This window comes from Schistocerca gregaria, chromosome 3 (genome assembly GCF_023897955.1).
Source record: "Schistocerca gregaria isolate iqSchGreg1 chromosome 3, iqSchGreg1.2, whole genome shotgun sequence".
Lineage (NCBI taxonomy): Eukaryota > Metazoa > Arthropoda > Insecta > Orthoptera > Acrididae > Schistocerca > Schistocerca gregaria.
The window spans coordinates 357,328,869-357,342,491 of record NC_064922.1 but is presented as its reverse complement, the minus strand read 5'-3'; the positions used below and the strand labels follow the sequence as shown (position 1 = coordinate 357,342,491).

At 44.0% G+C, this 13,623-nt stretch overlaps 1 protein-coding gene across 1 annotated transcript in view; it reads left to right on the top strand.

Annotated features, from left to right (window-relative positions):
- LOC126355372 (sialin-like) overlaps nucleotides 1-4,325 on the top strand; it is a 31,869-nt gene extending 27,544 nt beyond the window's left edge. The window contains exons 3-4 of the mRNA XM_050005667.1: nucleotides 1,336-1,456; nucleotides 4,231-4,325. Coding sequence (XP_049861624.1) covers nucleotides 1,336-1,456; nucleotides 4,231-4,325 — 216 coding nt within the window. The remainder of the gene's footprint in view (nucleotides 1-1,335; nucleotides 1,457-4,230) is intronic.
- Nucleotides 4,326-13,623: the final 9,298 nt, after the last annotated feature.

The window sequence follows — 13,623 nt, the reverse complement described above, 5'->3', positions numbered from 1 at the left end:
TATTTGTGGGTGACGTTCGATGATGTCCCATATGTGCTCTATTGGGGACAGATATGCTGATCGGGCAGGCCAAGACAACATTTCGACACTCTGTAGAGCATGTTCGGATACCACAACGGTTTGTGGGCGAACGTTATCCTGTTAGAAAACACCCCCTGAAATGCTGTTCATGAATGGCAGCAGAACAGATCGAATAACCAGACTGACGCACAATTTTGCAGCAGAGCGCTTGGCATGACTACGAGAGCGCTTCTGCTGTCATACGAAATCACACCCCAGACCATAACTGCAGGTGTAAGTCCAGAGTGTCCAGCACGCAGACAGGTTGTTCGCAGCCGGTCGCTGTGGCCGAGCGGTCCAAGGTGCTTTAGTCCGGAATCGCGCTGCTGCTACGGTCGCAAGTTCGAATCCTGCCTCGTGCATGGATGTGTGTGATGTCCTTAGGTTAGTTAGAACTACTTAAACCTAGGGACTGATGACCTCAGCTGTTAAGTCCCATAGTGCGTAGAGCCATTTGAACCATTTTTTTAGGTTATTTACAGGCCCTGAACTGGCCTCCTCCTAACCGAAGCTCTCTCCTTCTAACCAATAAGCGCAAGTCACTGGTACCGAGGCAGAGCCAGTTTTCACCAGAAAACAGAATATACGTCCATCATGGCCCCCAATGTGCCCTCGCTTGACACCATTGAAGTGGCGGCGGTTTGGGCTCAGTGAAAAGCTCGCTACACGGCGCCTGTATGGGAGCTGTTCTGGAAGTAACCGATTTTCACCAGTTTGTAGAGTCACTGTGGTGCCAACTGCTGCTCAAATTGCTGCTGGAAATGCAGAACGATGCGCCGAACACGATGATCTTCCCTCTCAGTAGTGGCCACTTGGCCGTCCGGCGCCTGGTCTTCTTGCGACCGTAGACACCCGTGACCACCGTTGCCAGCAATCACGTACAGTGGCTCTGTTCCTGCCAGCTCTTGCTGCGACATAGCAAGTAGAACATCCAACGTCTCGGAGCTCTAGTAAACGACCTCGCTTAAACTCAGTCCTGATAATGGCGTCTTCGTCACCTTAAACTCACATCAACTTACCATTCCAGTCTCAAAGATAAATACTTTCATGTCCGTTCCAGCTAGTGTTTCAAGCAAATCTGATCTGGACGCTACTACCGCCACTCTTATGCAACTGTTGAGAAACGTGAGTGGACATCATCTTTTAGATGTGGAAACAAGCATACCAACATTCGTTTATGTGGCCCAGCTCCTTCTTGGTTTCGTGATTTGTTTTCCCTCAGCATATGAACGCTACTGGGGTATCAGTATGTGAATTCTTCTCTCATGTCGACAGCCGACGCGGGGGTCTTGGAACCTGGTGTTCCACATGACGGCAGCGGTGGCGGCGGCCGGCTACGTCCTCTACGCCGTCTTCACCACCGCCGAGGAGCAGCCTTGGAACGTGCCACCCACAGGTGAGGGCTTTTGCGGCCGCTTTACGCCGCTGCCACCGGCAGAGCGTTTCACTGCTGGCCGTCTCACTATTCTCTCTGCCTCAGATCTGAAGCCTGTTTCACTCTTCGGTGCCGGCCCTGCAGAGGTCAAAGTGTGTGTCAGGAGAGTTTCTACGATGACACACTGAAAGTTTCAACTGGTCCGAGGCATGCTCACTTGGGATCATTTCAACAGCTGCCGCAGACTGTTTCCGTTCGGTAGATTCCTGCGTCCTGAAATGTACATGTACATAAGTTGGATGAGGTGTGCTTGTCTGGAAAGATGTGCTGGTCCGCGAATTGTTGAATGTTGGGGTGAGGAGTAGGATGGAGGATCCTTTCAAGAGACTGCACATACTTAGACGTATACATGCCAAAAACATGACTGATCCACCTACGTAAAATGGCTCTGAGCACTATGGGACTCAACTGCTGTGGTCATCAGTCACCTAGAACTTAGAACTACTTAAACCTAACTAACCTAAGGACAACACACACATCCATGCCCGAGGCAGGATTCGAACCTGCGACCGTAGCAGTCGCACGGTTCCGGACTGCGCGCCTAGAACCGCGAGACCACCGCGGCCGGCCGTAATATGAATGAACGCCTAAGACCTGCTATGGTACCTAGCCGCCGCCACGTTCTTTTACGACCATCATCAAGAGACTGATACAAGTGTTTGCTTCTCCGCACTCCCCTGTGTTAGTGGAAGAGGGGGCGGGGCAAGGGAGTTCTTATTTCATTGTTGGAAACCTAGAGGCCAAATTAAACGCGTTGAGACGGTTACATATTGTACAGTTCTACACAAGACACGTAGTTGCCTCCAAGAAAGCAGTCATTACTCTACTGCGTTCTCCTAGGGGTTCCTGCAAACCATAATTAGAGATAAAATCGATATACTTCACCAAGGGCAGTGTCTATGAACAAACTCTTCATCGATTAGTGTCTCACGAATGCACTTGAATGTCAGGCTGAGCTCGCCGTGGAGTATGCCACTTCTCGTGTTGATAGCCATTCTTAGGGTAAAGTGGCATTTGGTAACGGTCTAAGCTTCAAACAATCCTTTAAGGCAAGTTAACAAACTGAACAGTTGCACACAAGCCGCGCTATCTCGTGCTCTACAGTACTACACAGTGTTAAATACCACTTGGTCACCTAGAATAGGAGGATGGCCATCTGGCGTCACCCAGAAGAGGAGGATGGCCATCTGGCCGTCAGGTTGTCGAGTACGTGTGAAAGGAAACGATCCGGGTAAGTTTTCGAGAACACCATTACAGAGAGAAGTTTGAGTCGTATTCCTACCAGGACACCTTTGCTGATATGCATCACAGTTAACGTTGAGCTCCATCGAGGCTACGGTTCGGTAGTTGTGGTATTGTACATAAATGACGTAGTAACTGGTACCAATGATAGCAATGCCAAGAAAAGACACGTTAATGAATGTGTAAGAGAGAAGCTGTGAGCTGATGACTTGTCTTAATTTTTTTTTGTTTCTTTAGTTGTTTGTTTTACACATAATTAGAACCGCCATCATTCAGTGTTAGTCCACTGTGTACTTCATATCTTTACAGAATATAAATTGCATTTTATTAGGAATAAAAATTAGTTGATCGCATATCTACGTCCATTTTAAGCAACTAAAGCAATTACTTTTTATGCAAGTACAGTCTACATGCACAGATATAAAAATAATTGGTAATAATTTTTGTTATTTTCACTCAATATAATTTTCTTCATTATGATGAAAGACAAGAGTTTCATGTTATTACTGATAAATTCGAAAGTTATTTATGAATTATAGAAATGTGTTTTATATGAGTTCGACGAAGTACTGAAGCGATGTTTGATGTATTTTTGTTTCATGTTTTTGCATCTTTTTCTGAGAAAATCGCTTTTTTAGTGCTATATGGTAGATCTGTAGTTTTCTTTATACCGTGTTTCAGTTAACAAATCAACAGTTTTCCAATAATAGCTGAATTAAAAATTGAAAATTTCAATTTTGCTATGTATACTTTTTATTGTCACGTAACAGACAGGTGGATAATCATGTAGAAAAAAAATGTTCCGCAGGTTACGCGTCCTTTTATACTGTATATCATCACTCAGCTTCTAGACGTTTCACCACTTCTGGTTTCTAGGAGAATCTATTCATGGTAACGGACTGTAGTACTGTAGTACCAAAAAAGTGCATTTGTCAATGTCTGTTTGTCTCAAAGTAGTAACTAACACCAAGGAAAGAGTGCCTAAGATAATAATTAACTGAGTGAGCTTACTGTTATCTTTTTTCGAACTTTATGTGTTATGGAAAGACGTAGTTGTGTCTGTGGAAGTTATGTAAAGCGCATCTACACTGAATTTAGCTGTGGTGCAGGATAAGATAAATTTTATAACAGTAAGAGCAATTATATTTCCATTACCTTCATGCAGCTGATGCATCTAACCCTTTTGTTTGGTATTAGTTGCAAATGTCACACTCGAGTTCAGTTTGTTGAGCCAATAAATTAAATTAGTGTAAATAAGCGTCTCTAGCATGTTAGCAAAATAAATCCATCGCCACATAAATTAATGCACAGGATGGTCCTAGGAAATTTATTACAGTTGTATTATTAACTTTATTCCCTTGAAGTTTGTACCCCACAACACTGATCACATTTGTAATGCAATTCAAATAAAGCTCTCCAGTTAACTGTGAGTAATTTGTATTCAACAACAAACAGTAGTTTACTTACTCAAGAATTTTCTATTTTTGTTCCAGAGAACGAAGCCACAGCGAAGAATGACAAGGGCGCTGTGAACACAGCGTTTGATGCGGACGACTCTCTGTTCAACAGTCGAAGATCTAGACTCTAGGTGTCTTTCTGTATCAGGTTACGTTACGGCCGATCTGTCTCAATCTTAAAAATTCTTATTTATTGTAATTACATCTCCTATCAACCCGTATTCTAATAGCTGAAGCTGATGCTAAATTTGTTATGTTACTAAAATTACATGTCAGAGTCCAAATAAATCCCAGTTTTTGCTCTCTGTTTATTTCACTATAACAACTCGTTATTCTGTAGAGCCTTGGTATGTTTCTACAGTGGGTCCTGGCTAGATAAAAACGAGTACCTGTCTGTCAGACAAACTTTACTGTCATACTGACCGTTACTTGCTGACACTAAGCTATGCTAAGCACATAGACAGGTGTATGAACAAAGTACAGTTTAGTTCACGTATTGTTATAGCAATGTATGTATTTAGATAAGTAGAGGCTAATAGCTATCACCGGTGACAGAAAACATCCTCTCCATGCAAAATTATTGAGAATTTCGTGTCTCAGGATCTCCGACAGACTTTGTTTGCCGATTTATCCAATGTTTCGCGAGCACGTATGGCTGGAATTATCAAAGGCTCACTCTGGATTGCTGGTGTCCACCAGCTGACCCTTCACAATATCAACCAGTCGTGCTGACAGAAGTAAAAAAAATCGCTTCACAAACATCGGCCGGAGATTCCTTGACAGAAGCCAACAGGGTATAGCTCATCCTGCTATATTTCAGAAATGTGATGTCTTAACTCGAACGGAACGATCATTCCAATTAAATAATCTAGACTGAGCGTCTTTCGTATAAATACGAAGCAAGATCACTGTTCTCTTCAAGTGACCCATTTCTGTAGAGTCTGGAGTCACTGTCATGACAGTGGAACTAGCCCTAAGAACGGAACCCGGGCTTACAAGTGGGAAATGGTTTTCAATGTGATAATGCAAAAGACAGTAGTAAAGGTAGTAGCAGTAATTTTATTCAACGGTAGGTCTCTTTCAGAAAGATACTTGACACGTCTTGCTAATGCAATGTAAGAACAACATAAATAAAGTGATTCACATATACAGACATTTACAGACTTAAAGGTCTAGTGTGTAAAGGTAACCGGCCGTGGTCTTATACTAGAAAGCATTCCAGCATTAGCCTGAAGTAAATTAGAGAAACAGCGGCTGGATGAAGACTGGAGCCTTTATGGTATTCTGGAGCACTTGTGCAACTGTCTTCAGTGCTCAGTGGGGCAGGGACAATGACGTCGAGGTTGCTAATTGTTGGCCTGATTATATTTAGTGTTTGTTATCTGTTTATATATAACTATTATTGTATCACTGTAATTGCCTCATATTTTATCTATGTTTACTTTGCATGCGTTAATTTTATATATGTAATCTGTTTCTCTTTTTTTGTCTATTTTGTATGCAACGCTCTTGACACGAATAAATAAACAAATTCTTCATTACTAGATACACTCCTGGAAATGGAAAAAAGAACACATTGACACCGGTGTGTCAGACCCACCATACTTGCTCCGTACACTGCGAGAGGGCTGTACAAGCAATGATCACACGCACGGCACAGCGGACACACCAGGAACCGCGGTGTTGGCCGTCGAATGGCGCTAGCTGCGGCAGCATTTGGGCACCACCGCCGTCAGTGTCAGCCAGTTTGCCGTGGCATACGGAGCTCCATCGCAGTCTTTAACACTGGTAGCATGCCGCGACAGCGTGGACGTGAACCGTATGTGCAGTTGACGGACTTTGAGCGAGGGCGTATAGTGGGCATGCGGGAGGCCAGGTGGACGTACCGCCGAATTGCTCAACACGTGGGGCGTGAGGAGGTCTCCACAGTATATCGATGTTGTCGCCAGTGGTCGGCGGAAGGTGCACGTGCCCTTCGACCTGGGACCGGACCGCAGCGACGCACGGATGCACGCCAAGACCGTAGGATCCTACGCAGTGCCGTAGGGGACCGCACTGCCACTTCCCAGCAAATTAGGGACACTGTTGCTCCTGGGGTATCGGCGAGGACCATTCGCAACCGTCTCCATGAAGCTGGGCTAAGGTCCCGCACACTGTTAGGCTGTCTTCCGCTCACGCCCCAACATCATGCAGCCCGCCTCCAGTGGTGTCGCGACAGGCTTGAATGGAGGGACGATTGGAGACGTGTCGTCTTCAGCGATGAGAGTCGCTTCTGCCTTGGTGCCAATGATGGTCGTATGCGTGTTTGGCGCCGTGCAGGTGAGCGCCACAATCAGAACTGCATAAGACCGAGGCACACAGGGCCTACACCCGGCATCATGGTGTGGGGAGCGATCTCCTACACTGGCCGTAAACCTCTGGTGATCGTCGAGGGGACACTGAATAGTGCACGGTACATCCAAACCGTCATCGAACCCATCGTTCTACCATTCCTAGACCGGCAAGGGAACTTGCTGTTCCAACAGGACAATGCACGTCCGCATGTATCCCGTGCCACCCAACGTGCTCTAGAAGGTATAAGTCAACTACCCTGGCCAGCAAGATCTCCGGATCTGTCCCGCATTGAGCATGTTTGGGACTGGATGAAGCGTCGTCTCACGCGGTCTGCACGTCCAGCACGAACGCTGGTCCAACTGAGGCGCCAGGTGGAAATGACATGGCAAGCCGTTCCACAGGACTACATCCAGCTTCTCTACGATCGTCTCCATGGGAGAATAGCAGCCTGCATTGCTGCGAAAGGTGGATATACACTGTACTAGTGCCGACATTGTGCATGCTGTGTTGCCTGTGTCTATGTGCCTGTGGTTCTGTCAGTGTGATCATGTGATGTATCTGACCCCAGGAATGTGTCAATAAAGTTTCCCCTTCCTGGGACAATGAATTCACGGTGTTCTTATTTCAATTTCCAGGAGTGTATATATTGTGTTTAGTAAAAGGGTGAATGGTCTTTTAGAACATGATGCACGCATTTTAATGCTAAAAAAGGTTTTGTAGTCAAACAAAAGAAATATATTTATTTACAAACTGTGTGAAAAATCTAATACAATAACAGTAGAGAGTTTTTTAAACCTCTTAAGGAACATCAGTGGCAGGCTTTTTACAATGGTGATACTGTGGATGAAAAACGTAATTCTCTCCTTAACGCATTTCTCATGCTCTTTGAAAGCTGCTTTCTATTACAGTGCTCAAAACAGGTCATTTGCAGTAAAAGGCAGCCTGGGTGGCTGACAAATGGGATTAGGATATCATGTAGAATAAATTGGGAACTTCATAAAAATGTTATAAGTAGTCACAATCGAGCTACAGGATGCTTGAGTGCAACATCTACCTAGTAACTCTACAGCCCCACCAGATATAAGACGGAAAGTTGCCGCTTACACAGAAAGATGGTGATGCATTGTGAATGACGGAAGCTCTTCCTAGATTGTAGCCTTATTAGGTTGGTGTCCATGCAACGGGTGAGCAGTACAAACAATTCAGAAAGGTGCCTAAAATGTTGTTAGGAAGGCAAAGAGTAGGTGGCATACAAATAGAATAGCCACATTACAGGACGAAATTAAAAGCATATGTCAGTCGTGAAAGAAGCGTGATCAGCAGCACAAGGTCGAGGATATAAAGTAAGACGCTCTGAAAATGTTTTGTTACTGATAAATCAAATATATGTACAGCACTGAACAATCACTTTCTGTAAATAGCTGGTGAATTAAATAAAAACTTAGTTTCTACAGGGAATCATATAACTGATATCTGAAATACTCCTCCGTGATACTGACAAGGCGGAGATTGAGGCAAGAATTAAATCGCTATAGATTAAGGAATCTCTTGGATGTGACTGAGTATCTAGCAGAGTGCTAGAGTACTGTGCCGCCCATGTCAGCCTTGCACTTAGACATATTTATCATTTTTTCCCGTGGGAATGATAAGTTTCCTGAACGATTAAAGTACTCGGTACTAAAGCTGCTTTATAAAATGGGAGAAAGAGGTAATGTAGACAATTCTGGACCTATATCTATGCTATCAGTGTTTGCTAAAGTTATTGAAACGTTTGCGTATGTCAGGATAATTGATCATTCATTTCACATAATTTGCTGTCAAGTGTACAGTTTGGGTTTAGATGTGATTTAACTATTGAAAATAGTATATTTTCTTTGTGAGATACTGGATGAATTAAACAAAATGTTTCGAACGCTAGGAATCATTGTTTTTCTGTTTAACTAAGGCATTTGATTGTGATGATAATAAAATATTGCTCCAGAAGTTCGACCGTTATAGAATAGGTGGAGTAGCTCACAATTGGCTCACCTCTTACTTTAAGAACAGACAGCAAAACGTCATTCTTCACAGTACTGAGAATGGCTTTGATGTGGGGTCCGAGTGGGGTACTTTTAAATGCCGGGCGCCCCAGCGATCAGTGCTGGGGCCAGTACTTTTCTTTGTTTATATAAATGATGTGCCCTTTAATAATACAGGCGATTCTAAAATATTTCTGTTTGCAGATGACACTTTCTTCGTAGAAAAAGACATTGTGCGCAAAGTTGACCCTGTTCCATAAAGTGCAGCTAAAGACACAAATCACAGTAAGACTCAAGTTTTACAATTTCTAACACACAATTCAACAAAATATGATGTATTAGTTACGCAAGAGAGAATATGATTAGTGAGACTGGACAGTTCAAATTTCTGGATCAGATAGATAGTAAATTGTCGTGGAAAGCCCATCTTCAAGATTTTTATCGAAGACTTATGTCGCCATTTTTACGATTAGAAAGGTATCTGATGTAAGTGGCATGTTCGACACTAAAAGTTGTGTACTTTACGTATTTTAATTCGCTTGTTAAGAATGGTATTATATCTTGAGGGAACTCTTCCAATTCTGAAAGGTTATTTTTGGCCCATAATAGGGAGGTTCGGGCAATAAGTGGCGTAAGTTCACGAACCTCTTGTCGACTCCTGTTCATTAATCTGGTATCCTGACATTCGCCTCTCAATATAAATATGTATTCTTTACTGTCGTTTGGTGTTGACTGTTGTGGTTGGCAGGAGGGCCAACCGGGTTACTAAAGGAGACCGAAATGCACGCGTTTTAGCTCAAGCAGGCTGGCGTGAGGTCTGGAACATGACAAGGGAATTAGAACTGAGAAAAACGGACTTGGCTGGTGGAATACTTAACTTTAATCCATTAATGACGAACGTCGCTCTTGACATTACATGATTTACAATATCAATAGAAACTGATAATGGCGCCTTGCTAGGTCGTAGTAAATAACGTAGCTGAAGGCTATGCTAACTATCGTCTCGGCAAATCAGAGCGTAGAAGTCAGTGAACCATCGCTAGCAAAGTCGGCTGTACAACTGGGGCGAGTGCTAGGAAGTCTCTCTAGACCTACCATGTGGCGGCGCTCGGTCTGCAATCATTGATAGTGGCGACACACGGGTCCGACGTATACTAACGGACCGCGGCCGATTTAAAGGCTACCACCTAGCAAGTGTGGTGTCTGGCGGTGACACCACATTGACAATATCAGATTATTCGCAAGAATTAATAGTTTTCACTCATTTAATACCACGCAAAAGTCTAATCTGCATTTGGATAGCACCTGTTTGACTCTCGTACAGAAAAGCATAAGGTATTCTGCTGCACTCACTTACAATAAGCTACCGCGAGAATTCAAACTCTTAGAAGTAATCCACTCGCTTTCAAATAGAAACTTAAGAGTATCCTCATGGGTCACTCCTATTCTGTCGAGGAATTCCTTGAAAAATTAAGCTTATTCCTGTGTTATATTGCTGATTACGTTTGTATAAACTTGCAGCTCGTCGTCTTTTCAGGATTCATGAACATTTTATTTTTTCTATTATTACTTTTCTTTTGTAATTTCATGTACTGACACGTTCCATGATCATAGATATTTGCTCTTCAATTTGGTCCTGCCGTACTAGACGTGTAAAATAAGAAAATAAAAACAAAAAATATAGTGAGAACTTGTTATATGGAATGTTATACTTTTTATTATAGTTATTATTATTTATTTGCGTAAAATTTGTGTAAAACTTTTTACCAAACCCCTAATCTGTGTTATCAGACAAGGGGAAGGCTTCAGACGCGGCCACCAGTTTAGCTCACATTTGGCAGATCGCTTGTGTACGCCGTAAAATGAGAGCCTCTGAGATATTTTGGTTCAACATACCCCTCCCCTCCCCTGCCCCCTCCCCTCCCTACTGTGAGAAAAACACTCCTAAAGCTTATAATGAGCACTCACAATTGATGCGATAAATAATTAATCAGAAAAGTGGCATTTTTTATCATATATGAAGTGCAGGGAACCAAACACAACCGATAGATCTGAACCTACAGATTGGAAAATTGCGCAGGTCGCACCAGTGTTCAAGAAGGGTAGTAGGAGTAATCCATTTAACTACAGACCTATATCATTGACGTCGGTTTGCAGTAGGGTTTTGGAGCATATACTGTATTCAAACATTATGAATCACCTCGAAGGGAACGATCTATTGACACGTAATCAGCATGGCTTGAGAAAACATCGCTTTTGTGCAACGCAGCTAGCTCTTTATTCGCACGAAGTAATGGCCGCTATCGACAGGGGATCTCAAGTTGATTCCGTATTTCTAGATTTCCGGAAAGCTTTTGACACCGTTCCTCACAAGCGACTTCTAATCAAGCTGCGGAGCTATGGGGTATCGTCTCAGTTGTGCGACTGGATTCGTGATTTCCTGTTAGGAAGGTCGCAGTTCGTAGTAATAGACGGCAAATCATCGAGTAAAACTGAAGTGATATCAGGTATTCCCCAGGGAAGCGTCCTGGGACCTCTACTGTTCCTGATCTATATAAATGTCCTGGGTGACAATCTGAGCAGTTCTCTTAGACTGTTCGCAGATCATGCTGTAATTTACCGTCTAGTAAGGTCATCCGAAGACCAGTATCAGTTGCAAAGCGATTTAGAAAAGATTGCTGTATGGTGTGTCAGGTGGTAGTTGACGCTAAATAACGAAAAGTGTGAGATGATCCACATGAGTTCCAAAAGAAATCCGTTGGAATTCGATTACTCGATAAATAGTACAATTATCAAGGCTGTCAATTCAACTAAGTACCTGGGTGTTAAAATTACGAACAATTTCAGTTGGAAGGACCACATAGATAATGTTGTCGGGAAGGCGAGCCAAAGGTTGCGTTTCATTGGCAGGACACTTAGAAGATGCAACAAGTCCACTAAAGAGACAGTTTACACTACACTCGTTCGTCCTCTGTTAGAATATTGCTGCGCGGTGTGGGATCCTTAACAGGTGGGATTGACGGAGGACATCGAAAGGGTGCAAAAAAGGGCAGCTCGTTTTGTATTATCACGTTATAGGGGAGAGAGTGTGGCAGATATGATACACGAGTTGGGATGGAAGTCATTACAGCATAGACGTTTTTCGTCGCGGCGAGAGCTTTTTACGAAATTTCAGTCACCAACTTTCTCTTCCGAATGCAAAAATATTTTGTTGAGCCCAACCTACATAGGTAGGAATGATCATCAAAATAAAATAAGAGAAATCAGAGCTCGAACAGAAAGGTTTCGGTGTTCGTTATTCCCGCTCGCTGTTCGGGAGTGGAATAGTAGAGAGATAGTATGATTGTGGTTCGATGAACCCTCTGCCAAGCACTTAAATGTAAATTGCAGAGTAGTCATGTAGATGTAGATGTTGGTATCCCTTTCCTTTCTCTTGGGGAACCGAGAAGGTAGCGGCCGCATAAGGCGATGTGGGGGGCCTAATGTCACCATCCTCTAACAACAGATTGATGATCTCCTACAACTTCGGAATCTTGGGTGGGAATAGGTTACAAGGCTCCTACTGTACTGGCATCTGACGAATTAATTGAATGTGATATTGAGTTTGTAACACTCATTCGGTCAGTTAAAACATCAGGGATTTGGTTCAGCAAATTCCAAATCTCTGAAGCTTCTCCTGGTTAGAACGTGTCCCAACTCAAATTTACTTCCAGTGTTAATACTGCGGACCAGATACGCTCGCACAGACTACACTTCTCCTCAGGGGGAAATTGAAACTTCTGGAATCCAAAATGCATGTGTTTTTGTAATAAAATTGCAACCTAAAATAAAGCTTGAAGGAAGACGTCAAGAGTTGTATATGCAGGGCTGGGTCCATGCATATTCAGCCACCACATACGTGGGTAAGATTCAGAGGCCAGAGGACCCTAAATTGTGTCAAGCAGCTGTTTATTAACAGATGCACTGCACTATCCCCCGCCAAGCCACCGGCAACTGCCACAGTGTACGGGGGCGCAGGCAGTGCCACTGTGTGGCTTGCTAATTGCAGCAAACAGCACTGCAGTTGCGGGGGACCTACTGCCGTCCGCACGGTCACGTGTCCACATGACCGCGTGCCTGTGTTCCTCCGCTGGGTCGCCGCGTAGCCCCTCTGGCTCCAGATGGATCGCCAGGCACGACTTGAGACTAGGTTGCTGAACACGACGCCTGCCAACGCTGCAACCCAACCAACAGTGGCGTCCTGCACGTTCACCAGACGTCCAGTCGTTGCCGGGCGATCACCGCTCACCGCTCTCGAAGACCTCCATTTCCACAGCTACTCGCCTCTACCGATGGTCGGGACCTCGTCCTTGTGGACAGTTTCTACGTTTCGCTCCAGGAGGTCTTTTCATTGTATATATTTAGGAATACACATTCCCGAACGACTTTTAATTTGCAGGCCAGACTGACAACTGACAAAGCGACGAAACTAATCCACAAACTCGGGAGCCTAAACACCATGCAGTACAGACTAACTCTGAGGACTCTACGAATGTATCACCAAGCTCTCTTGTAAGCCGCAGTACGCTTTCCAGCAAGTGCATGGACGCACCGACTGTTTTTAATACCACACAGAAACACAGCGAAGCGAGGGCAAAGAAGAATACTACTCAGGACGTAGACATCTTGTGTGTTTCAGGGGACCTGCCCCATTAACATCACTATACGCTACAGAGCTGCGGCATACGGAGTAAAGAGGTACAGTCATGGCAAGGTTCGTGAAATAACAGGGGAAAACGTTGTAGACAAGCGTCAATTAAACAACTGGCGTCTTGATACACGGTAACGGGAGGGGGAAACGACCGCAAAGGCCTCCTCCTTCCCCAATATACGACTGAAGCTGAAGCATCAGGTCCAAAACCGTGACATGGTTCACTTTTTGCCCGGCTACTGAGAGTATGGGATTGGGACAAGGCAAGAAATGAGAGAAGAGAAAGGCTAATTGAGTTCTGTAATAAATTTCAGCTAGTAATAGCGAATACTCTGTTCAAGAATCAACAGGGGGGAGGTATACTTGGAAAATGCCTGGTGATACGGG